Source organism: Enhydra lutris, unplaced genomic scaffold (assembly GCF_002288905.1).
Source record: "Enhydra lutris kenyoni isolate GAN:26980312 unplaced genomic scaffold, ASM228890v2 scaffoldscaffold9, whole genome shotgun sequence".
Taxonomy (NCBI): Eukaryota; Metazoa; Chordata; class Mammalia; order Carnivora; family Mustelidae; genus Enhydra; species Enhydra lutris.
In genome coordinates, this window is record NW_019154093.1 from 80,447,588 (window position 1) to 80,475,050 (window position 27,463).

Sequence of the window (27,463 nt, forward strand, 5' to 3'; positions counted from 1 at the left end):
CCTGTATTCCATAGATATTGTTTCGTGTTAGTCTTATGTAATTCAGTCCCAATTGCAATTGTGATCAAGCTCTCCATGAAGAGGATTCTCAAGCTTTCTATGCCCCAATACATAATATATCTGTTAAACCAATTAGATTTTAATTTGTATTTGATTTTAGCCCAATAAACCATGCAAAAAGTGTGGAGAAACCCACCTGTCACTTTGATATCCCCTGTGGCCTTGGCAATGTTGTTCTCAATCATACAGGAGTATGTGTTGTTGATTGTGACATTGTAGAGTACAGACACAACCTTCATGGTCACATTCTCAGGGTTCAACTCAAAGCTGGTATTGGAGACCTCTGAGAAGTTGGCTCCCTGGTCAACTTGGGATGCCCAGACCACTGTAGGCTGGGGGAACCATCGGGGAGCCTCACACCGTAAGCTCTCTGAGCTGGCATTATAGTCCACATTCACCTCTGGGATGCTGAAGGCTGCAGGGATGAAAGTCAAAAGGGACAGATGTCAAGGTCATACAGATAAAACAATATAGCCTTTGAAGAGCTAGGTCTTAAAAACACAGTCATTTCCACCACTGAAGTGACTCAGTACTTCCCCAATGGGCTGCCTGTGTATGGCCCATTGTATTATAGATGCAAATAATGACTTGTACAACCCTTTGACAAAAATCACAAACTCCAAGGACCTAAGTTCTAGGTATAATTGTTATAACAAATTTCTCCAACTAAGAGGAGTTCCAGTTCATCCCTTAAAGATAAGGGATAAAGTTGATCACAAAATGTCTATTCCTTAAGGATTTGGGGCATTTTCTCAGGCACCTGTGAAGCCTCTTGGATGTTATGTATTTTTCTGCCTGGAGGATAAAGTTAGGGTGGGGAGGCAGAGGGAGAAGATAAAAACAAACAGCATTCACCCGTCACCCACAGAAATTCCATACACAGGACTTGTCATCACAGGGGTTTGGATTTTGCTTGGGTGGAGACTCTCCAGCCCTGGTATCCAGGGGTAGAGACAGTCATTTGTTTTCTTCTAAGATAATCCTCCTTACTGGGGAGGTACATGAACTTTGAAATTAAGACTAGTTTCCTCTGATATCCTGGCAATGAGACATTTGTGGAAAAATGTTAAAACCTGGACTTTTGACTATAAAATGCTTATTATGCCAAATGGCAAGATCCAAGTTATCAATTTATTTGGCACTTTCGTTTGCCTGGGACTGTGCTGGGACTGAGTGAGTGGTGAAAGGAAAGCCTTCACTTGCCCTTAGTGAATCTTCCATGTAGCAGGGGAGAGGAGACTCATCTGCTCACAGCAGGCAGGGAATGAACTCCTGGGAGATGATGTAAGTTGCTGAGAGTACATGATAATGAACCACCATTTATTGAGGGTGCATTCCTTGCCAGGTGCCAAATTCCAGACATTATTTCATTTGATCCTCACTACAGTTCTAGGGATCTGTCTTATCAGCATTTAAAAAACAAGCTTTTAATTTTGGAATGATTTTAGATTTACAGAAACATTGCCAAGATAGCACAGAGAGTTCTTATATATACCTCACTGTTTTCCCTAATGATAACATCTTAACCATGGTATATTTGTCAAAACCCAGAAACCATCACTGATATATAACTACTAACTCATCTCCAGATTTCATCTGTATTTTACCAGTTTTTCCACTCATGTCCTTTTTCTTCTCAGGATCCCATATTGCATTTAATTGGCATGTCCTCTTAGGTTCCTCTGGTCTGTGTCAGTTTCTCAGTCTTTCCATGTTTTTCATGATCTTGACAGTCTGAGTGGTCCAGGTCAGGTATTTTGTTGTTGCCCCAACCTCTACTGGAATTTGTCTGGGGTTTTTCCCATGATTAGATTGAGGCTATGGGTTTTGGAGAGGAAGGCCATAGAAGGAAAAGTGCCCTTCTCATCATATCACATAAGAATGCATACTGTTGACATGACTTAATCATTGATGATGTTAACTTTGATCACCTGGCTGAGGCAGTATTTGCCAGGTTTCTCTGGAAGCTGGACTTCACTGAGAAAAACACACCCGGAGTGTGGTCAAGGGGGAGGGAGGTTGTACTAAGCTCCACTTCCTGGAGTGGGGAGATCTAAATACATTATTTGGAATTTATCTGTAAGGAAGATTTGTGTCATCTCCCTCATGTTTATGGAAGTTGATAAAGTTGATCACAAAATGTTCATGTGTATTTGTTTTATACTTGGAGTTCTCATTTACTACCATGTGGTTTGTTTTGTTGCTCAGATTGTTCCAGCTTTGCCATTGGAAGCCCTTTGAATTGGCTCCAGTGTCCCTTTGACATGACCCTATTAATCCCCATCTTAAGATGAATAAACTGAGGGTCAGTGAATTTGCCTTGCCCAGGTCCCAGTACTTGCCTAGGTCTGGCTCTACATCTGTAGAAACACATGTCATAAAGTGTCCAAGGAAGGCCAGTGTAGACTAGTGTAGGCCAGGAGGCCTCAGGATACTTTCTGCCTATTTGTAAGTCCTTTCTTAAATGCCAGATTCTCCATGGGGGCTCTCCAATCCCTTCCCTCCCTATGCATCTGGATGTGATCCCTCTCCTCAACTCTATAAGCTGTGTTCTATGAGCTCTGCAAGAGGAGGGACCATCATCTGGTTTTCTTTATCCTTTTTTTACTCCTCACAGTACCTAACTGAGTTAGTTTCCTTCTTTCTTTTTTTTAAAAGATTTTATTTATTTATTTGACACAGAGAGAGAGATCATAAGTAGGCAGAGAGGCAGGCAGAGAGAGGGGGGAAGCAGGCTCCCTGCTGAGCAGAGAGCCCAGACAGCAGCTCAATCCCAGGACCCTGAAATTATGACCTGAGCCGAAGGCAGAGGCTTAACCCACCGAGCCACCCAGGCGCCCCAACCTGAATTTCTTATACATAAATTCACCAAGCTGAGTTGATAAGGAAGGGTGGATTTCACTGGGGGAGGATTAGTGAGTTTATAGAACAATATTATTTTTGGTTAGTTCCCTTTGAACTTTTCCTAAAATGGGTTCCATTGCCATGAGTCCCAGGAGGTGCTGATTTCAGACTTGGGCTAGGGCCTGCTTAGCATAGAACAGTCTCAGGCCAGATCATAGGTTTCTCTTACCAGCAACAACAAAGGCGGTATACCATAAAGGAGACCACATTTATTTTGGTAAAATATTTCAGAGAATATACCTGAAAATCCAGAGAAGACTAGAGTCCAGAACAGAAGATTTTAAGACCTAATCTTATAAGGGGGCTATTTTTGGAGTGGGTGTGGGTCTTGGACAGCAAGATTGGCTGCTGGCAAGGATGGTCTTTGTCTTCTTGGTCACTCATGAGGATAACATATTTCAGCAGCAACCCATTGTCTTTAGCCCCAAATACCTTTGGGCGCTCTCTTTCCCCCTTTCCAAAAGTAACTCACCTCCAGTTCTATACTCAAGATTAGCATTCCCCTTGCCTTTAGAGGTGATGATGTAACATTGGTAGGTGCCAGCATCTGTGAGTTGCACGTTCTTCAGCCTCAGAGAGGCATTGCCACCTATCACTTGATCAGCAAACACTGCTGTCCGGCCTCTGAACATTTCATCTTGGTCTGACAGGTCATCTTTGCCTTCTTTGAACTCATGTACCAAGCCTATAACACCTTCCTTCAGCCACTGTATCACGATATCAGAAAGTTTGATGTCAGGTTCAAAAGTGCAACTCAGGATTCCATCCTCCCCGATGTTTCCTGCTGAGGTCAGAGTAGTGACTGTAATGGAGTGTCTCCCTGCAATTCAGGAAGCAAGAGTCAACGCCCAGGGAAGTTTTTGAATGTCTACAGCCAAACCCTTCGTTACCAAAGGCCAAACAGAGACTTCTGTAATAAACTGGAAATATAGAAGAACAGGAGAGGCATAAAGAAAAGAAGACATAAGAACAGAAAGAACAGGAAGACAGTAATCTTGAGTCTACAGCAGATCTGCTCCTTGAGAACAAGCAACCCAACTCTTGAGAGGCACCAAGGAGAGAACATATTGAACTTGGAGTTTGAAGATGAGAATTCAAGTCCTGGCTTTGTCATCTGATAGCTGTGTGGCCTTGAAAAAGTCATGTAACCTATCTGGGTCTCAGAAAGATGGAGGCAGTATTATCTGTCTTACCTACCTTAAAGGGTTCTCGTGAGGATCAAATCAAATGGATGTGAACTTGATTTGCAAACTGTAATTACACACATAAGGTATTGTTATTCCTAGTTAAGCAGAAGTGGCCCAGAAGTGAAACCTCATGTTAACTAAATGTGGCTAGCAATTTGAAAGAAGCTAAATTCTAAAGGGCTGTTACTTGTATCTCCATTTAAATGGTGAAGAAACCAACGACAAGATAAGTGTCTTGGTCAAGAGTATATTAAGAGTGGGGTGGCTGGGTGGCTCAGTTGGTTGAGCTGCTGTCTTCAGCTCAGGTCATGATCCTGGAGTTCTGGGAGAGAGCCCCCCACTGGGCCCCCTGCTCAGCAGGAGGTCTGCTTCTCCCTCTGCCCTTCCCCCTCTCATGCGCTCTCTCATTCTCTCTCAAATAAATAAATAAAATCTTTAAAAAATAAAAAGGTATAGTAAGAGTGATGGTATAATGAAGAATGGTACTTAAATTGATTTTTGGCTTAAGATAGAAGTCACCTCCTCCTCTCCAAACATACCACCAGTAGAAATAAATATTAATTACAATGCCAGCCATGTCCACGACCTCTCCCTCAATTGCCCAGTGGATGGCCTGGATAGTCTGTGAAGCAACTGTTCTTTCCTCACTGGACACTGCTGGCTGGGGATGCCTATAGGAGGTAATGCAATTAACTGAATCTTCTTGAGAGGCTCCTTCTGTGATTGGATATGCAGTGAAGGAGAGGAGGGGTATTTGAGCCCAAGACGAGAGTGGAGCAGTTGGAAAGAAGTATGGGGGAGAGAACATGAGAGAGAAAGATGAAGAGAGTCCTCCATCCCTAGAGCTGTCTTAGATCCCGAGGATTTTCAAGTCTAGTTCCTGTCCCAATTTCGGAGTATCCTTTACACAAACACTTTATATTAAAACAGTATGCACAAACTTCTCTTTCTTACAACCCAAGAAGTCCAAATTGATGGGTCCTGAGTACTTCTCAACTGCACTTCTTAGCTTCCTTATTGCTATTCCTGCCTCTGATCTTTGCCTCCATCCAATCTATTTTGTAAAATTGCATTAATCTTGCAGGTAGACCTTAAAATACAATCTGGACATGTCAGTTTTATAATCACTAATCTTCCACGGTTCCCAAGGGCTGGGGACTGAAGTTCAGACACTAGCATTTCCTTCAAAGCTAAATGCTTCATGGCACAAATAGTGCAGGGCACATAGTGAATGCCCCATAGACATTAGTTCTTACTGTTACCTTTCCAGCCCCATTTCCTACCACGTCCTTTCATAGTCTCTACTGCTTATAGATAGCAAGTGATTTATTGATTTTCTGCTTTCACTGGAAAGATACATAAGCAAAGTGTACCTGCTATTTTTCAGATTTCAGAAATAAACTTTATGAACATAAGGATATTCTTGGGGTTTCACCCCAAGGGACTGGAATTAATTGGCTCCCAGGCCTTTGTAAAGTAGGTGAAGGTAATGGATGAGGGACAGAGCTGGAGAAGCTAAGCCAGATGGATTTATTTGAGAAAGAATAGAGAGTTGTTAATGGGAGAAAAATTATAGGTTAAAAAAGAGGCAGAGGAAACAAAACCTGTGCATATGGTGGCTTGGGAGAATGTTTTAGGGGCTTCAGAGTGTGGGGGAAGAGGGACTTTAGAGCAGCTGCCATGCACGGTGGCTATTCACTTGGGAGATTTGGGAGAGAAATTATGAAAGAGGATAGGATGAGGTTTTGCTGTTTAGTATGAATGCAACACACCCCATCCTCTGCCTTGGCATTTTTCTGAACATGCTTTAAAGATTTAATTTGCTTTTCAATTATTTTTACTTGACAGACTAATATCCAAGACATTCCAGGCTAGTACTGGTTATACAATTATACTATGCTTCTTCACACCCCTGTTCATCCTGCACCTATAATTTATAGTTCCCTCCTCTCCTTTATCACCAGTTATCCAAATTCTACTTATATTCAAGGCTGTTCAGATGGCAGCCCTTGCATGAAACCCTCTTTTGATCTGCCAAGACAAAATTAATAGATTTTCTACTCTCCTGTAACACTTTCCCTTGCCTTTATTATAGCAGCTGTCTCCCTCTACCTTGTGTCTAGTCTGGCCCTGGCACAAATTTGTAAGCTTTTCAAGGACAGAAACTGTCTTAATGATTTTTGTAAGTCGTCTAATGCTACGCTGGTTCACTGTATATGTCAGCTTGACTGAGGCCCTGGGATGCCCAGACATTTGGTCAAACCTTCAGAGGTATCTGTGAGGATGTTTCTGGATAAGATTAACACTTGAAGCCGTAGACTGAGTAAAGGAGATCATCCTCCTTAATATGGGGGAGGGGCTCACCCAATCAGTGGAAGACCTGAATAGAACAAAAAAGCCTAAGTGAGAGGGAACTCCTACCTCCTGACTGCTTTCAGCTGGGGTGTTAGTCTTTTTCTGCCTCTGGACTGAAACTGAAACTGTCTTCTTGGATCTTGAGCCTGCCAGTTTGGGGACTGGAGCTACACCCTTGGCTTTCCTGGTTCTCAAGCCTTTGGACTCAGATTGGAACTAGACCATCTGGGTCTCCAGCTTGCAGACAGCAGATCTTGGGATTGTCAGCCTCCATAATCATGTGAGCCAATTCTTTCTAAATCTGTATCTCTCTCATATCACACACACACACACACACGCACTAACCTATTGGTTCTACTTCTCTGGATAAGCCCAACTAATATGAATTTCAGTACTGAGAAGTGGGGTGCTGGTGTAAGAGATACCTAAGCATGTTGAAGAAGCTTTGCAACTGGGTAATGGGTAGCAGCTGGAAAAGTCTTAAGGTGCATGCTAGAGCTAGGGATGTTAGGGGTGATTCTGGTGAGGCCTCAGGTGGAAATGAGGAACATGTTATTGGAAACTGGAGGAAAGGCCAATCTGTTATAAAGTGGCAAAGAACTTGGCTGAACTATGTTCTAGTTTGTGGAAGTGGAATTTACAAGTGATGGAATTGGATATTTAGCTGAGGAGGGTCCTGCAAAGGTTGGAAGGAGTATCTTGGTTACCCCCGACTGCTTATAGTAAAGTGTGGGAAAGGAGAGAGATGAATTGAAGAAGGAATTGTTAAGTAAAAAAGAACCAGGAATGCCTGGGTGGCTCAGTTAGTTAAACAGCTGACTCTTGGCTTTGGCTCAGGTCGTTATCTCAGGGTCCTGAGATCGAGCCCTGAGAAGAGCTCTGTGCTCAGTGCGGAGTCAGCTTAAGGATTTCTGTCCCTCCCCTTTGCTTCTCCCCCATACTCCCTCACACAAGTGCTCTCTCTCTCCTTCTCTTAATAAGTAAATAAATAAGTCTTAAAAGAAAAGAACCATAACTTGAAGATTTGGAAAATTCTCAGCCTATCCATATTGCAAAAAAAGAGAGAGAGAGAGAGAAATCTGTTCTGGAGAGAACACTCGGTATGTGGCTGTATAGCCATTTGTTAAGGAGAGCACAGGTGCTACTCCTGGGCTTAATCAGCTACCTCAGCAGAAGCCAGGAATAGAGATGGGGATTATACCAGCAGCAACACTACCAATGAGGGTCAGAAAAACTAAAAGGGGTAGAACAAATGAGACAAAATGAAGGAAGCCTGTCAGGTTTCTTAGATCCTGCAGGACAGGACAATAGAGCTATTCAGCCATAAGTGTGTGCTATTCTTCCAGAAAAGGGAAGAATAACCCTAAAGATGATTCAGAGATCATTAGGGCTCCTGGAAACCTCCTTGGTTTCAAAGGATGGGGGCCACTGCCTCTGTTCAACAGGCCAGAGGGCCACTGATGGTAGCCTTAGAGATGGGGCCACCTGAAGGCTGGGAAGGACTTTCCAGCCTCCAGAACTGTGAGAAAATAAATTCCTGTGTTTTTTTTAAATTTTTAAATTTTTTATTTTTAAAGATTTTATTTATTTATTTGACAGACAGAGATCACAAGTAGGCAGAGAGGCAGGCGGGGAGGCCGGGGGGTGGGGGGGCGGGGAGCAGGCTCCCTGCTGAGCTGAGAGCCTGATGCAGGGGCTCAATCCCAGGACCCTGGGATCATGACCTGAGCTGAAGGCAGAGGCTTTAACCCACTGAGCCACCCAGGCGCCCCTTAATTTCTGTTTTTGTTAAGCCACCCAGTCTATGATATTTGTTATGGCAGCCTGAGCAAAGTAAGACAAGTGCCTAGTGCTCCATTTCTACAAGGAAAAATAGTATTTGTTGAGTGAATGAATAAATGAATGAATGCATGGAAATCAGTAGAAATCAAAGCACTATTTGAGACCAAAATGATTGTAGGCATAAGGAACATTCAGCAGGATTACCACAGCTAAGTTTTGGGGAAATGTGAGCCTGTGAAAAGAAAGGCAATGAAAATAACAGAGATTCTCAATAAAATCATGGAGCAAACGTAACTGTGTTAGAGCAAGAATAAATTTGATTGTAGTTTATAAAGTGCCATTAAAGTTGAATTGAAAAATTACTTTTCAGAAAAAAAATACGTGATTAAAGCAGCTTATGGGAGGAATGAAATGGTAATGACATATCTTAGTTTGGTAATTTTGCTACCAAATTAATTTTAAGGTGTTGGCCCTGAGCCCAAAGGTAGAGAATTTGCTGAAATATCTCTTCGAGAACTTAATGATTGAAAGTAGGCAAGTGTGGAGTGCCCCAGGGACATGCTGCAGGCTTGAGCCCATTTAAGGTTGCATTAAAGATGTGGCAGATGGAAGGGGTATTAAGTTGATTAAATCCTCTCATCCCTTATCAAATCAAAAGGAGGAATAAAAGCCAGTGAGAACTGAATAAACCAGGAGGACCTAGCCATTGCTTTGCACCCAGAAAGCAATCAATAAACGCTTGTTAGGTGAATAAATGATGATCAGAAGTGATTAAATGAAATGTAATTAGCAAACAGCAGCAAGTATAATTGCTTCTCAAAAAAAAAAAAGAAAGAACGAAAGAAAAGAAAAAAAGAAATCTGTGTTCAAACTTGCAAACAAATAGGCTCAAAGAACTATGTTCTAGGAAACAGAATCTGGCCTGGTAGAATCCTCCAGGCCTCTTAACCACCAGTGGCTCTTGTTTGATTTGGTGAGCCAAAGGGTTTTGGTTTTGAGCCAAAAGAGCCCTTTTAAGGGCTCTAGGAGAGGGGCGCCTGGGTGGCTCAGTCAGAAGTGTCTGCCTTTGGCTCAAGGCATGATCCTAGGGTCCTGGGATTGGGCTCTCTGCTCAGCAGGGAGCCTGCTTCTCCCTCTCCCTCTGCTGCTCGTCTTGCATGTATGCTCTCTGGCACGTGCTCTCTCTCTGTCAAATAAAATCTTAAAAAAAAGAAAGGCTCTAGGAGGTGAGTTCAAGGCAGTTACCTCATGACGGAATTCTGTTAATTGAAACAGGCACAGATTTGAACTTTCAAGTCGTAAGACCCACCTATTTACTGAAAATGTATTCTCTAGCCCTAGAGGGCTAATTAGTATGACAGCTCCAGTTTGCACGGGAAAAGAGGAGCAAGCTAAAATCCAGAGTGTTCTGTTTTCACAGGGGCTGAACGCTGGAGTTGCCCTGTGCTGTAGGAGCAGAAATCTCTTGGAAAGTGAGGTTATAGATAATACAATGCAAGAATTCTTCAGAGATTATGAATCTGGGATGTCCCAGTAGCACTTCATAAAACCTGGGAAATGGGGGCGCCTGGGTGGCTCAGTGGGTTAAAGCCTCTGCTTTCTGCTCGGGTCGTGATCCCAGGGTCCTGGGATAGAGCCCCGAATCAGCTTCTCTGCTCAGCAGGGAGTCTGCTTCCCCCGCCCCCCACCTCTGCCTGCCTCTCTGCCTACTTGTGATCTCGGTCTGTCAAATAAATAAATAAAATCTTAAAAAAAAAAAAAAAACCTGGGAAATGAACTCTTCTGAGAGACCAAAGTTGTGTAAGACAAGTCCTGTCTCCTGCAACCTACAGAACATACTGGACATGTTCAACAGTGGGCACTCAGCATCTGCTGCTCTGTACAATGCTGGACATCATAGCACAAGGCTTAACGAGGGTCCCACGGAGGCTTAAGCCGGCACCAGTGTGAGTGCCACACCTGCCCAAGAAGAGAGCAGGTTTTGGGGGTAGTAGTTGCTTCCTTGAGAAGAAATGAGGAAGGATGCTGGGCCAGGCTCGAGGAGGGAACAATGTGGGAAGCAGCTGGTGTTTGAGAACAGGTGTCAGGCCCTCTGGGTTCAAGTTTCAACTGTGCCACTCCCTGGATTTGTGACCTTGGGCATGTTTTCTAACTTCATTTTGTCATTTTTTTTTTTCATCTGTAAAATGAAGATGTTAATGATAGTAGAGGCTCCCTCAGTCGGTCCCTGAAAGGACTAAACGCTACGACACAGGTAAAGAGCTTAACATAGTACCTGACTTACCATATGTTAAATGTTAATGGTATCAAGGACTGTTGTTAACTAGAATCATTTGGAAAGATTGCAGATCAGAGCAGCAGGAGGAAAGGAACAACTTTAGCAAGTGCTTCAGTTAAAGTGACTCGTTTTCAGGCTGGTAAGAACCATGAGAGGTGAGAATTATCATTCTACCCATTTTATAAATGGTATAAAGAGGCTCCGTGGGAGTAAATGGCCACCTACAGCCCCATATCTAGCAAGTACCAGATCCAGTATCGAACACGATCTTGTCTGGAACTAAGCCTGTCCTCTTTCTCCCACGTTTGGCTGATAACCATGGCCAGACTAAAATATGTAGAGATTGGTATCCCCACCTTATGTAAAAATGAAAACAACTGAAGACCATAAAATAGAAGAAAGGCCAACAGCTGTTTCTCAGATGACTACAATTTTAAAAAATCTCTCTCTCTCTCTCTCTCAAGTACTTTTCTTTCTTTTTTTTTTTTTAAAGATTTTATTTATTTATTTGACAGACAGAGATCATAAGTAGGCAGAGAGGCAGACAGAGAGAGAGAGGAGGAAGCAGGCTCCCTGCAGAGCAGAAAGCCCGATGTGGGGCTCGATCCCAGGACCCTGGGATCATGACCTGAGCCGAAGGCAGAGGCTTTAACCCACTGAGCCACCCAGGCGCCCTTCAAATACTTTTCAAACAATTTGTTCAGTCTCCTATTTTGGTGCCATAAACACATGCCTGCTTGGCTTATCCAGTGTCCAAAGACACAGCATCTATTATGAGGAGTTTCCTGTGGCCTCCTGCCCTGGCCTCTCTAACTTCAAAGGAAGTCGGCCCTGGTATGTCCAGGAAATTGTGCAAGTTTTAGGAAGTGCTATATAAATGCGTTAATAATCATAAATTATCATTAATGGCACGGATGCTATTAATATAAAGAACAATGGCAGTCATTTTCTCCGCTCATGCGCCAGGTACTTCACACATGCTTTTCTCATTTAATTCCCACAACGGCTCTATTTTACCAGTGAGGAAACTTTTCTGGAAAGTTGTGTCCCAAAGGACACACAGTTAGTGTCAGACCTGAGATTAGAACGTCTCTGTCTGATTCTTAAACTCTTCCCTTACACAGAGCCGTTTGAAGTCATGGACTGGGCTAAGTAGGGTCGGGGGCCTTTCCACATGTCTCCCACCCCTCTTGAAGGGTCATTCACAAATGCTGTCCTATAAGCAGGGATTAACGGGAGCCTCTCAACCTCTCTTCCAAAATACCTCAAATGTATTTTATGTTTTATGGGGTCTATATTTAGTACTTATAAGGGGTAGGATGGCTATGAGGAGGTGGTATATATGGCCTGAGGAGAGTTTCAAAGAAATTGAATTTTTTTTCTGTATTTAGGAATATCTCTATGTCTTTAAAAGCTGTGGTCTCAGGCATCATGCCTACAAAGCAAATCAGAAAACACCCTTCTCTGCCACAACCCTCTATGAATGTTACTTTTGGCACAGGGTGGTGGGGAGGAGTGTGGGTTCTGGAAGCAAATTACCAAGGCTTGGTACTACTGTCCCACCTGCTAGCTGTGTGCAACCTTGTGTGAGTACTTACCAGGTTGTAGTAATAATACTTATCTCCTTTTTGTTGTGAATAGTAAATCAGATAACGTATGCCGAGTTATTTAGTACAATGAAGTGCACATTGGAAGGATTCAAAAGATATCATCATCATCACTTATGTAATATCATTTCCTTAATTTCACTGTCTTGTGTATTAAGCCAGCTAACATTTTATTGAATTTATCTGAAGTGTGATAATATGATGCTCTTAGGTATAGGTTATGGTCTTTTTAATAAAAGCAGTTGGGAAAAATCCAACTAAAGAGTGTTGAATTTAAATAAACAGCTCATTTTATCCAAAACAACCAGCTTTTACCCCATGAAATAGGAAGGAGTTGAAAAACTCTTTATTGGTCGTAGGGTTTTAATATTATGGGAGGGAATATTACTGCACTGAATAGACTAGCTTTTAACTGTGTATTTACCTCTCCAAACATCCATCCACTAGTCCATTCAAAAGGCACTTAGGGAGTACCCTCTGAGCATTGTCTTCAGGAAACTGAGCCAAGTACCTAAGGTCACTATAGTTATTCAACAGGGAAAAATGTGAGTGGCAAAGTGTTGACTTTCACAGGGAAGCTGGGACAATGTGAAAATTCTTGCTAGGGTAGTCAAAGCCCCTGACAAGCAAAACCTAATTCCAGAGTGGCCCTGGTGCCAAGCCATTTAGCCCTAGGCCCCAAAAAAGTTAGTCACTAAGATTTAGAGTGAAAGACAAACACTGGGGTTTTAATTCAAGGTGGTATATAAGATCCAGAATAGGGTAAATTATAACTAAGGAAGAGTTAATTAAGCATTAATGAGGAAGGCACCGAAATGTATGCACTGATATCTTTAAAAGTTAGCCCAAAATATTTGCTTTATCAATATATTACTGCTAAAAAAATATACACACATATTTTATATATTTGTAATATGTGTGTATATGTGAGTGTATTAAAGTATAACGTACATAAAAAATGTACACATCGTAACTGAGCAGTTGGAAGAATTATCACAATTTCATCCCATGTAACTACCACCCACACCAAGAACTAGAACTTTAATATCCCCCAGAAGTCCCCTCGCACTCCCTCCTAACTGGCTACCCCCTCAGGCTTTCCCTGCCTTTCTAAGAGTAGAGATTCTTTTGCCTGTTTTTGAACTATAAATACCTGGAATTATACAGAATGGACTGTTTTGTGTCTGGCTCTGTCACTCCACATTATGTTTTTCATATGAACATGTACTCACTCTCCTCAGTCCCCAGGAAACAGAAATTAAGCCACAACAAGATTCCATAATATCAAGTGTTGGTGAGGACACAGAGCAAAGAGGGTGAGGACACAGAGCACTGGCTGTCTCATATGCTTCTGGTGAGAGTAAATTGGTAAATCATTTTGGAAAACTGAATGATGGTATCTCCTAAAAGCTGTTTATTGCCTTCTTTGGCATACTCTTTTCCAAAGTGCTTCTTTTAAGATTTTAGAAAACGAAGAGACAGCAAAACAAAGCAGAAAGTGCGACGTTAATAAAGATAAAAGACAAAATTAATAGGAAAACAGAGAAAGTAAAAATCAAACATCAACCCGGTTCTTTCAAAACTACTGTTCTGTTGACCTCAAACCTGCTTTATGATCACACACACACACACACACACACACACACACACACACACACACACCCATGCCCAAGATTAGCAATAGGTAAAGAGATAACAAAAAGGAAAATGAACTATAAAGGAATATTAGAATGAAACAGGCTAGTACATTCAGAAACAGATCCATATACATTTGGATACTTGATTTCTGACAAACATGGCACTTGGCAAGAAGTTGGGGGAGGGCAGTGGTTTTAACGAATGGCGCTAGGTCAACTGGAGAGCCAGTGGAATATGTGAATTTTGGCCACTATCTTGCACCATGCCCCAGATTAATTCTGGATGCTTAACAGATACAAATGTGAAAGGTAAAACAATAAGGCTTCTACAAGATAATCTAGAAAAAAAATCTTCAAGACCTTGGGATAGGCAAACACTTCTTAACCTAACAGGTTATAAAAAGTTCCCGTATAACGGAAAAGATGGAGAAAATGGACTAGATTGAAATCAAGATCTTCTGTTGATTGAAAGACATCAACATCACTAAGAGAGTGAAAAAGCCATAGAGAAGAAGAGATGTTACATTGTATATAACCAAACTGCTTCCAAAATATATAAAGAATTCCTACAAATCAAAAAGAACAAGATAATCCAATTGAAAAATGGATGAAAGACAAAATAACTTTTTAAAAAAGATCTTATTTTTTAAGAAATCTCTACAACCAATGTGAGGCTCAAACTTACCACCTCGAGATCAAGAGTCATATGCTATACAGACTGAGCCAGCCAGGTGCCCTGAAATACCTATTTTTGATAAAGTGAGGAAGGGGACTAATGCCTTTTCCAGGCAAACATATCTACCATGTGTTTTCTTCATTCAGGCTTTGTGACTACGATTTGGTGGCGGCACACCCACGGGAGAGGAGAGGGACAGAGAGAAAAGGCAGACTATAAAAACTAAAGTTATAGAGTGACAGGGCCACAGACTAAGTTAAAATAGAAATGTTGGCCGGGATCAGGTAGTTTAAGGGAAATGGAGCAAACAGGTTGCCTCAGAGAAGACAGCTGCTGGCCTAACTCAATGTGTCTTACTGGAGGTGGCTTCCATAACAGATGCTTCCAAGACAAGGTCCACACAGACAAGGAAAGATAAGACTCTTCCTGTTGCTGACATCAGCTGTGCTCAGAAACTCACCATCCACGCACAGCGGCACCTGTTCCCTCCACTGGTCACAGCCGGTATTCTCTTTCCCTGAGACCCCTGTGTGCAAAGACCTGATGCTTCACCGCACGGGAATCATCCCTCTGGGCCAACCGTAGGTAGGATGGCTCAGCCGCAGCCCTTTCTCCGGGTTGCCAGAGTGACCTCTGCAGCGCTGACTGGTAGGCAGAACTCTCTGATAAACAGCCCGTGGGGTTCTCTCAACTACCTGGTCACATGGACATTGTTTCCCCGCCCTATCACTGAGGAAACGGAGTCCCAGTGGGTGAAATGTAATTCAAAGAGCGCAGAGCCAATGAGCAGAAGAACTGGTGTTCTGAGATTTTCTGCACTCTTTCCATTTGGCCCCATCAAGTGGTCAGGACGTAACAGCGAGGGGTGGGTGAGTGAGTCACAGGAACTCGAGAAATCACATACCTGAAATACCAAAACCGATGATAAGGGCAATGGCTCCAGCCAAAATAATGATGATGCTAATAACACTATGGAGAGATAGAGAAACAGGAAATTACTCTTCATTGCACTCGACATGCTGCTTTGCGACTGGGGTTCCTGTGTGTTATCTATCAGAGGTGCTCCTAAAAGCATCTTGACCTCTGTCTGCACCATGAGCCCTTTCCTAGAAAGCGGTGCCTTAGGCAGGATTCTCAACAATCCCCATCTCCCCGGGGTGCTGGGAGAGATGAAAGGAGTGACCCCTTAATCTGACGTTGTATGTCATCTGACTATTTCCAGATCAGGGAAGACTCTGTACAAAGATCGTTGGGGCAAAACTGATGACACCTCTGCAGTGCCAGGCACGACTTGAGGGGGATGGGTCCTCTACTCAGTCCGCACGGAGCATCGATGCCCATCATTGACCTACCTGTCTTGTCTCCTTCCATAGACTTTACACTGAGGACGACGGTCATGTCTTTGCCCATACCCACTCACCCCTAGTTCCCTGAACCCTCTCGATTCTCAATGGAACTTTGCTTTCTCTTATTAAGAAAGTAATACAAGGGCGCCTGGGTGGCTCAGTTGGTTAGGCGTCTGCCTTCGGCTCAGGTCATGATCCTGGGGTCCTGGGATTGAGCCCCGCATCAGACTTCCTGCTCAGCAGAAAGCCTGGTTTTCCTTCTCCCTCTGCCACTCTCCCTACCTGTGCTCACTCTCTCTGTCAAATAAATAAAATCTTTTAAAAAAGTAATACATATTTCTTACAGAGAGTTTAGGAAATACAAATATGTTAAAAAAAAAAAAAAAGGACACTAAAATAACCTGCAATTCCATCACCCAGACACAACCACGCTTAGCTTCTTGAGATGTATCCTGCCCTTTCTCAATGAACAGATTAACAAATGACATTTGGGGAAAAAAATAAAGAAGTAGTGTTTACATTCTAGTAGTCCTAGAATTACTTGGCAGACATGTTCTAGGCACCGTTTATGGATTATATAATTTATCTATTCAATAACCTTACGAGGCGAACACATTTATCATCCGTGTTTTACAGATGCGGAGGTGACACAGGAGGTTAAGCATCTTCCCTACATGCATATTGTTGGTCAGTGGCCCAGCTGGGAACAGAATCTGTGTCTGGAACCTACACTCATCTTCTTCCCGCACTGCCTCCCAAGAGTTGGGGGCTCGCACATGGGGCAGAGGGTCCTAGTCACATGGTCCAGGGGGACCCATGCTCCTTGAAGGGCACCAGCTCTAGCTGCTGTGAGTGACTCAGAAACAGAAGGCCCATGTCGGTGCTGTGGTGTTGTTAGAGAGGTTCCTGGGAAGCTGGCCCACTGCTGCCCGCCCTTGCACACAGGTCCTCAGGCAGGTGTCCTGGGCCACACTCTCTCCCTGCTGGCAATTCACACAGTCCCCACACCCACACTGAAATTACTCAATAGCAGGACAAAAGAGAGGCACAGGGAGGCAAAGAATGACACCACAGAGAGAAAAGGGAAGCACAGGACATTTTCCTTTCTGCCCTGAATAGGCTCATTGTACCCAGCTCCGCTTGGCCCAGGGATGGGCCCACCGGAGAAAAACAACAGACGTCCAAGAAACCATTTGAGTCAACAGTTTCCCTGGAGGTCAAGCCCTCGTGAGTGTAGCTGTAGGGGCAGTGAGTGAATTAGCCAAATGATGCTTCTAATGATAATCGGGTACCTGCCACTGATTCTAAGAGGAGACTGTATCTGACCATTTCCCCTCTCTCCATACCTCAGGGCACCCTCAGTTCTCACTGCTCCAAGTGTGTGAGAACAGCTACACCATCTCAGCAAGAGGTACCGACCGCTGAGCCAGAGAGCGGACTTGACTTTGGGACCCCGGCTCTTGCTTACCTTCACTTCCTTCGTGTCTCTGAGACTCGGCTTCTTTATCTTTAAAATGGGAATAAGAGTAATTCCTGCTTTACGTGCTCTAGGGTGTTCGGGGTTGAAGTGTGTCCACCCCCACCAAATTTACATTTGGAAATCCAAACCCCGAGTCCTTCAGAATGTCACTTGATTTGGAAATAGGGTCTTTGCAGATGTAATTCATTCGATGGGATCATATCAGAGTAGGGTGGGCCCCTTAGTCCAATAGGACTGGTGTCCTCATAGCAAGGGGAAATCTAGCCACAGACATGCAAGCACACTCAGGGAAAACACTACATGAAGATGAAAGCCGAGATTCAAGCAAGGAACATCAAAGATGGCCCACGAACCACCAGGAGATGGCAGGGAGGCCTGGAGCAGACTCCCCTTCCCCCTCCAAAGGAAGCGACCCCACCGACCTACGAGTAGACTGCTCATCTCGGAGCTGTGAGAGAGCACGTTTCTGGTTAGACCACCTGGTCAGTGGGTCTTTGTTATGGCGGCCAGAACAATGAATATAAAAGTGTTGTTTTCAGATCAAAGTAGATAGCAGCTATGTCATAATCTGTAAGGGGCTATTTATATATTGCTTTTCACCATCAAAAAGTTTACCTGCAGCTGTTTGCAATACATTTGTTATTAAAAGCTGATTTGGGACACCTGGGTGGCTCAGTCAGTTGATCATCTGCTTTCCGCTCAGGTTGTGATCCCAGAGTCCTGGGATCAAGTCCACATCAGGCTCTCTGCTCAGCAGGGAGCCTGCTTCTCCCTCTGCCTGCTGCTCTCCCTGCGTGTGCACGCGAGCGCGCTCTCTCTCTCTTTCTCTGAGAAATAAATAAGATCTTAAAAAAAATAACAAAAGCTATGACTTAATCCTGCGGACTGGTAATATTAGAGACGTTACAGTATTTTGACACATCAAAAATACCACACACCGGGCTCGGGGCTGATGCCCAATGAGCATTTTCTCCTTTGAGTTACCAAGTCCTGCTGAGTAGCTCCTTCATGTCTCTCACACCTCTTCGTTCCTGTCTTCACTGTCCCCCATCGCCACCATGTCTCCCCAGCATTTTTCCAGTGCCCTCCTCACAGTTTTCCCTGTTTGCAGCCTGGACGTCTCCTACCCAGTCCTCCCACTGGCAGCATTAGTGTGACTTTGGAATTTCTATACCGGATTAGCCGAGGGGGGACAACCTAGTGGCAAGATGAGGGGGAGAATAGACAGGCTGAGGTCTCGAGCGTGGCTCCCAGAGTGAGCCCTCATGGGTTTGAGCCTCAGCGCCCCTGGGCTCCAGCTGTGTTTCAAGTTCCTGTTCCTTCTTGTTCGGATTAAATGAGCTACCACAGTGTTACCCCAAGTTAGGTGATTTGTAAAATCACTTAGAAGAGTGCCTGGCGGGACGCCTGGGTGGCTCAGTGGGTTAAGCCTCTGCCTTCGGCTCAGGTCATGATCTCAGGATCCTGGGATCGAGCCCCGCATCGGGCTCTCTGCTCGGCAGGGAGCCTGCTTCCTCCTCTCTCTCTGCCTGCCTCTCTGCCTACTTGTGATCGCTCTCTGCCAAATAAATAAATAAAATCTTTAAAAAAAAAAAAAAAAAAAAAAAGAAGAACGACTGGCACCTGGGAAGCTTCAGTAAGTACTAGCTATTCCCAGTCTTATTTTTCTGCTGTGGTGAGGTAACAAACATGTTTCTAAGTTAGAATATGTGTTTCCTTGTTGGTGCCCATGGTGTGGGGATGAGCCCCCCGGCTCAGCTACGGAGCTCTTTGTAAGAAAGATTACAAAACTGTAACAGAGTCAGCCTAGTCCTCTGCTTAAAACTTGGAGCGTCCTTCCATCTCCCCTGGGATAACGACTCACAGGGCCTCTCAAAGGGGCACCTTCCCTTCTCCCCAGTCTTTGCCTCTCCCCACATTTTCCCTCAAAGCATTGTAGGTCCTCCCTGCCACAGGCCTTTGCGTATGCCATCCTCCGCCCTCAGAAATAGCAAAGACACAGAACAGATACCTGGCCACACACCAACAGGAGGGGGACAATGGAGCTTGTGTGGACCCATCAGAACGGCCGAGCCCAGCTCCGTCCCCGCAGACCCACATGCTTCCCTAATTGTGGAAGCGGAACCCTCCTGGCTACCAGCGCTTTCTCTAAATGGGAATCACCTTGAGGTTTTTTTGGAGCTGCTGTTCCCTTGGGAAATAGCTCACCCTCTAGAGCCTTGGAAAGAGAAGCAGGTACTCTCGGAGCAGCCAAATTAAATCGTTCCTGTTTTGCTGCTTATTAATTTTTTAAAAAGCTGAATAAAATATTCACATAAGGTGTACTTACATTGCTTTTTGGTTTTTACTTTTCCAGAATAATTTCCGGTAACGATGCTGCAGGAAATTTTTAATGTGAAACTGTCTTTTAACCACTGCACTGGAATTCACAGGGCATATTTATTAGACACTCCTTACAAAGGGGCCCAGATGGAAATCAGTGCTTTTGGAAGATTTGTTCATTTAGGAAACATTTATGAAGTATTTATCACGTGAAAGATATTGTTGGGAGGACATTGTAGAGATGAAGTGTCAGCCCTCAAGGAGCTTTTTTTTTTTTTTTAATATTTTATTTATTAAAGAGAATGAACAGGGGGGAGAGCGAGAAGTAGACTCCCCGCTGAGCAGGGAGCCCAATGCGGGACTTGATCCCAGGACCCTGGGATCATGACCTGAGCCGCAGACGCTTAACTGACTGAGCCACCCAGCTGCCCCCCTCTAGGAGCTTATAGTGCAACTGAGGTAAAACACACACACATGCATGTATAACATGCACAGACATGCAGACACACACACACACACACACACACACACACACACTGTAATAACATAAGACACATGTGGTCAGGGCTTCAGTAAAGAGAGGAATAAATTCTCACAGGAATTCTATGGAGAAGGAGGTATTTTAAAACTGAGAGAATTAGGGAGAATCAAAGTGTATTTCCATGGACAAATTTCAAATAAAGAGAAAGTCTTCACTGAGAAATATGTTTGGCTAATTCATGCTGCTACATGCTCTCTAAGGCAGAAACCCAAAGAAAAGTGGCATTTCCTGCCACATGGACAGGGTTAGGACCCAAGCATCCTGCTCAGGGCTCTGGGCTCAGAGAAGGGGACTTCAAGAGGCTGCAAGACTCAGAGCTTTGCAGGGGGTGGATTTGGATTCCACCTAACACGTAGTATGGACTCCCCGAGGGTGGCCTTGTTCAGTTCCCTCACGTGTCTTTGCTTCTATTGCTGCTGCCTTGAAAGAAATCAGGCATTTGTGAAGACATGTGAAGACATGTCTGTGAAGACATGTAGGTGTGTTCCAGAAAAGCCTCATGCTGTAGCAAATCACACAGTAAAGGATGAGCTTATGGGGGAAAAACAGGGTTAAGGGCAGACCACTCATGACCTAGGTGACTTTGTAATCGGTCTACTAACAGAAACAATACTGGGTATGTGGGGAGGTAACTCGGACCTCCAAAGCGGGCATCTCAGTAGGGCCAGAAGCTGCTTCAGGGGATATTAAAAATGCACAGAAACAACTGAGCAGACACTGACTGAGGGTACTGTGAGTCTGAGTTTTCTGGAAAGGTGGACGTATGGGAACGTGAGCCTAGGATGGGCTTCTCTGGGGAGGGAGCTCCAAGGGCAGATGTTTATTTAAAATTAAAAAAAACCCAAAAACCTAAAAGCCAAACCAAGCCACAAAATTCCCATGTGGCAGGAAGCCACAAGGTCAGAAGCCTCCCCTCATCCCCACCCCTGCATATCTTCTCTAGATCCGTTTCCAAAAACAAGGGCTTTCTGGATCTGCTATGCCATGTGTAGAGCACTATGTCTGCAAGACATAAAGCGCTCTTTGTTTTATCCAAACATTAATGGTTTCTATGTTCTCTAATTTCTGCCTCCTTCCCCAATGCCGGCAGAACCGAGAGATACCACATTCCTTCAGATTATCAGCTTACCTTCACTCGAATAAACAATAAATGATTAAGACTCTGAAAAGAAGATTGTTAGCACACGTATGATTAACCTGAATAAATTATACTTTTAAAGTAAATACGCTTTTTAAAATGAAATATTTAAATTTATAAATATATAAATATAAACATATTTTATATATTAAATAAATATATATACTATATAAAAATAAATATAAATATAAATAAAAATTTTAAATTAAATATACCAAGCAGAATATTTGAGTAAATCAAATAAATATTTGAATAAATCAAACATATTACTTTGTTCATAAACTAACCAAGCCACTGAGTTTATAAAGAACGCTGACACCGGAGATGTTTACTTCAGCCTATCCAACACGTTTCTCTTTTTTCGCCCCATCAAAGGTGAAAAGAAATTATTTTGAAATATTATGTGGAACTTTGGGCTTTAAGGCAAAATTATCTATTTTCTGGATATCGATTAGTACAGGTTTTAAGTTTCTGAGAGGCTTAGATTATTGTCTCCTCAACACTTTTTCCCCATCTCTACAGTCCCCTGCTATATCTCATTATATTGGTAAAATCAAGGCCAGTATTGATCCAGGGAACTGTGAGCATGAGCATTTGTGAGTGGTAAATGGAGGGTCAGGAAGCAATTGGCAAAGAGAAGACTGTTATGTGGAGCTTATGTAAGTGTGTGTGTGTGTATGCATGCGTGCGTGCACACGCGTGGGTGTCCTTCTGGGCAGCCCCACCCTGTCACACATCTCTCACGATAGCGGACAGCATGGCTTTCAGTTTGGGGAAGACATTTTAGAAAATTGTATGGGAGAGACTCAGGTGCTTTTGAGTATCATGTTGAGGCATCCTGTCTTCCTTCAAGCTGCCGCTGAGAAACATGACACGATATTCTGGGGGTCCTCCAAAACATAGGCCCCATGATTCCATCCTATCTGGGCCTCAATGCCACAAAACCAGGGAGACATGGCCAGCAAATGGATTACCTCTCGCTTGCCAGCTGCTTCTGAATGATTGATCGTAATGGCCTCGGGTATTGCGTGGGAGAAGATTGCGAGGCTGCCTCGGGGCTCAGCGGTGGAGAGTGCCCCCATGATGAGAGACTTCTGAGTGAGTATGCGCGCCCCGTGAGTGCCATCTCTGGGCCAGCAGCAACACATGAAAGGGGGCTTGAACTGGCCACTTGCCACCAACTACCACAGTCGTAGGCTAAGTTTACGGAAAAGTAATGACGGTAAAATGGCAGTGTTAGCGGACTCTCGTCTGTGCACGTTTTTGGCCTGCACTTTAAGAACAGCGATGAATGTGTTTGCTTAGGACAGGGCTCCTCTGGCTCAGCACTATGACTATCTGGGCCACATAATTCTTTGCTGCTGCGGACTGTAGGATCCCTGGCCTCTGTCTTTTCGATGACAGCAATAGTCCTGTCCTTCTTGTGACAACTTAAAATGTCTATAGACAGGTCGCTCCGGCTGAGAACCATTGATCTAAGAGAAGGGAGACTGGCGATGGTGATGTGATTGGAAGTTATTGTTTTTGAAGGGAAGTTGAAGGAACGGGGGTAGTTTAACTTAGAGGAGTCGAAATGTAGTAATGATCATTTCAGGAACTGAGGTGCCTTAGAGGCCTCTTCTCTATCACCCTGGAAGAAACGGAGGCAATAGGTCAAAGTTCTAGGAGGTTAGATTGAGATTCAGCATGCAGAGGAACCTTCCAGCAGAGCTCCCTGGTCCTGGCCAGAGGCTGCCGAGTTTCCACGGGACATGTGCCTACAGGTGGGGGCTGAGTAACTACGTAGGGACAGAAGTGGGGAAGGAAGTTTGGGGGCACTAGATAGGGAGTGGAAGAGTTTTGAAAGCCCCTTTCAAACAGTGGGATGATTCTGTAATTCGATGTTCCTCGGCCTTGCTCTTGCCACAGTTGCGTATTCTGTCTCTGCCTCCTAAAACCCTTATTAATAACATAGCAACGACAGCTGATACTTCACGAGTGCATGGCCTCATTTATCTCACTTTATTCCCACAACAACCCTATGAGACGGGTACTATTATCTTTCTTTTTAGTGTTAAGGAACTCATCCAAGGGGTCACCCCTAGATTATTAAATTAGAGCAAGATTAGACTTCAGTCTAATACTCCATTGCCTATGGCCTTAATTATTAAACTCTATGTTATATAAATCCAAAGTTCTCTAAATCCCAGGGTTCAAATCTGTTTCCAGGCTCATGTTTTAAGCAGCTGTAACCTCTGGACGGACACCATGCCCGATTTTCCTTAGACTGAGGAAGCTCACCTCTCTATGTGGTATCTTTGCATTGAGACTCTGGAAGGAAAGCCAAAAGGCAGAGTCATAACTCTGGAAAAGTTACTACTTTCCACTACAGGTGGATAAATACCGAATGTGAACACATAGACACCTTTCCCTAAGCAATATTTGAATTTGCAGCAAACCATTCTATTTTACTCTTCGGCCCGCTCTATTTATAACATTCCCTGATCGCCCATGAAGCGCGCGCTAGCATTTCATCAGCCTTGTGCACGCCGCTTTCCAGCGGCGCAAGCAGAGCGAGACAAAAGTCAATATAAGGTTGATTGCTAGTCTTTTCCTAATCATACCTGTGTTTCCCGTTCATCCCTATTCTCACTGCAGACGGGGAAGAAAAAACCTTTTCAGAGGATGTCTCCAGCCGTATAACCGATCCCATTGTGTTTAATAACAAACACACTTGAGACTGTTGATGAACCTCCCATGAATGTCTGTCTATACGGTCAGAAAAGCCGGGGAGCCCTTGAGCAGTCTGTGTGGTCTCAATGGAAACAGCCTAATTGGAAGTCTTTCAAACCAAAGCTTGGGAGAGATTTCCAGGGGCGCTCACAGCACCCACAGTGAGATTGGGCCTCTAATAAGGACATCCTTGCCACGATGGGTGGTTGTTTTCAGGCTGCTCTTCTCCCACGCACGGCCTCCTTCCCGCCTCGCCCTCCTCGCCCCTCCTGCTCCAGCCGGATCCAGAGGAGAGCAGGAGCACTGCTCAGTGACAGCCTGGTCATTTCTGAAATGGATGGGACAAAGAGAAGGTGCTTCTGTGCCTCTCCCCTTATCAACTCCACAGAGAACCTGGTGTTCTGTTCCTAATGAAGCCTTCATGGGAGCAGGGGGCTTGTATAATTGAGCGACACTGCAATTCATCCTCCATGTCCACAGTAAGCACTACCATGTCCACAGAATCTCTGTTAGGGTCAAAGAAACAACTATGCTTTCTATAGATATTAATTATTGTTTTTAAATTATTAATGTTAATTCTTATTTTTAGCCCTTCTCAATATCCTCCAATTTAAGTGCTTTCTCATTGCTTGTAGATCAAGTTCAAATTTTGCTTAGAATTTAAGACCCTCCTAAAAGGCCCCATATAATCTATGTGACCCTTCTCTCCTGGAGCCGTGAATTCTCAGCAAACGGATCTGTTCATTGCCCCCTGTTGCCCTCTGCCTATAACATTTTTCTACCACTTCTCTAGCTGTGAAAGGCAGGCCCCATTCAAAAACCGGGTCAGCTCTGCCTTGTCTCTGACACCTTTCCTGAAGTCCCAACCCAGAGCGTGCTCTCCTTTCTCTTTCCTTAGTGGATTTCAGGGGGTAAGGCAAGGAGGGGAACCTCAGAGGGCAGGGACAGAGAGAGAGGAGGAGGGCCAGTCACTGGGGTTCAGGAGGCGAGGACACAGGAGCTGGAACTGAGAAGCTGGATAGGGGAGGACAGGGCAGTCTCTCTCTGGGGGGAGCACGTTTCCTGTAAGCCTCTCCCATAGTCCTGGTGAGCTGGTCTCTGACAGATGGGTGGAGCACAGACGGAATGATCTGGAGTCTAGCTTCCCTTTTCAACAGCTGAAAGCCACAGTGACTGTGGTGACTTTTCATTCCTTTCTTGCCTTCAGGAAACCTGCGCTGTCACAGAAGAGATTCAGAGAAGTACTTGGGCTGTCTTCTCTCAGAGATCCTAGTCTGGGGATCGGCTCATTGTCACTAGGAAAGCCGGAAATGAGTCTATCTGTCACCCTCAGAACTTTACTGGAACACATACCTGTCAGGCAGTCTGCCGTCTCTGTGTTCTGCAGTGGGATCTAATGTCATATTTGTACCCCACAAGGCGTCTCTCATTCACTCTCTTTTAGTCATACCAGGAAAGTCCCCAGTGAAAAGCAGACCAGTGTATGCCGGAAATCATAAAGGGATATGTTGTTCTGTCTTCCCAAAGTCCTACCCTGAGTTCCACCGCAAATCCTCCCCTGCTAGGACCCACATCTCCTTGTGTAGGTGCGGGCGTGGTCCTGCAGGTGTGACCGTAGGAAGCTCGGGGGGTGGACGTGTGGCAGTTAGACAGCTTGACCCATTCCTTGGGGGCCCGGTCTGCCAGAGCCATGCCCCTCACCCACTGACCCTGGGCTGTTCTCTCTCACACACGACAGGCTTTGGCTGCTCACACCAAGGATGGAAGGGGAACACATGCTGCCCCAGGTTCCACAGTCATTTTTGAGTTAAACTCCTCTGTGAGACAAAGACCATTATCACATGATCTCACTGATATGTGGAATTTAAGCAACAAAACAGAGGAACACAGGGGAAGAGAAGAAAAAAATGAAACGAGGAAACCAGAGAGGGAGACAAACCACAGGAGACTCTTAACCTCAGGAAAGAAACTGAGTATTGCTAGAGGGGAGAAGGGTGGGGGAGGGGTATCTGGGGGGCAGGCATGAAGCACGGCACTGATGTAATGAGCACTGATGAATCACTGACTACTTCTGAAACTAATAATACATTATATGCTAATTATCAAATTTAAAAAGATTATAAATCCCTCGGTGCGCCTGTTCATCTGTAGCAAACACAAAGAAAGTTTCCCTGGCCTTCCAGCCTAGAATCTGTACCCAGCCTGTGTCCTGGAGCTGGGCTTGAACCCAAGGCCTCCCTTGTGATTGTGGACCAGGCTGCTTGGTCGTTTTCCCCTGCTCCAGCCTGACTTCCCGGGCATCAGTCTCAGCTTTCTCCTGTAGATTCATGGTTCCCGCATTCCCCCAGGTCAGGACTCCCAGCCAGATACTCTGTGCAAGAAGAGTCTGCTGAGTTCTCGCGTATCCACTCCCAACTCCCACCCCAGACCCTGTGGGCCACCCTAACCCATGGCTGGCCCAGGGCTTGGCACTAACCCAGGGATTAATTGGTTACAGAACTACTAGGAGACACAAAATTTCTATTTTATTTTCTGGTGTAGACTTCTACATATTCAAATACCATATTTTAGTAAAAGCTTAAAATTTAAATCTAAATATAAAATATTGATTTGATCATAAAAAGTAAGGAATGTATATGAATTCTGAAAGTTTAAACAGTTCTAACACAAATACAAGCTCGAGAAGAATTTACATAAATGTGTGGATACGTCTTTCCATTTCTTGCCCCCTACTTCCATGTTTCAACTCTTCTAAACTACTCTGGGCCTCTAAAGATGCCAGGCTGTTTCTTAACTCTGCGTTTTATTCCTGCTGTTCTTCCAGTTCTTAGAACATGGTAGGGACTTAATAAATGTTTGTTGAATAAATGCTTCGCCTTGGAGAAGTCTTCCCTCAGAGTACCTAGCACATAGTATTTAAAAGTTGTTGAATTAATGAATAAATTAAATATCCATGCTGTGTTACTAAGGGAAACTAATTCAGTCTTAGCTTTTGAGCAGCCTTTTATGGGAGAAATTATCATTTATATTCCTCTCTAAAGGAAGATAATCTTTTTAAAAATTAGGGTCTATGAAATCTTGCTGGTGCCATGAATTTTAACGCACTGCCTGGGAGGGCTGGGAATAGAAGACCTAGCTGGTGGGATGTGGGGGAGAGGACAGGAAGTGAACCTGGAGGTGGAATTAATCGATAACAGCTGTGTGTGATCACTTGTTGAACTTGGGTCCTTTCTGTCATCTCTTTCTGCAAGTGATTTACAAAATAGAGGTATCCCTCTAATAAGAAAACGGAACTTGTTGGGAAAGGAAAATGTAAATTTCCAGCAACAGTGGCTAGAAATATCCTTTAAAAAATAACAATCTTACTTTAAAAATGCTCTGCATGCTGAATCAAACCAAAAACCGCACACATGTTTTTTGAACACTGGTTTTGCTGGC

General features: G+C 44.1%; 1 protein-coding gene across 1 annotated transcript in view; it reads right to left on the reverse strand.

Moving 5' to 3' along the window:
* LOC111143582 (V-set domain containing T-cell activation inhibitor 1) overlaps positions 1–27,463 on the reverse strand; it is a 56,694-nt gene that overhangs the window by 8,395 nt on the left and 20,836 nt on the right. The window contains exons 2-4 of the mRNA XM_022497407.1: positions 15,391–15,455; positions 3,437–3,784; positions 197–475 (exon numbers count right to left, since the gene is read on the reverse strand). Coding sequence (XP_022353115.1) covers positions 197–475; positions 3,437–3,784; positions 15,391–15,455 — 692 coding nt within the window. The remainder of the gene's footprint in view (positions 1–196; positions 476–3,436; positions 3,785–15,390; positions 15,456–27,463) is intronic.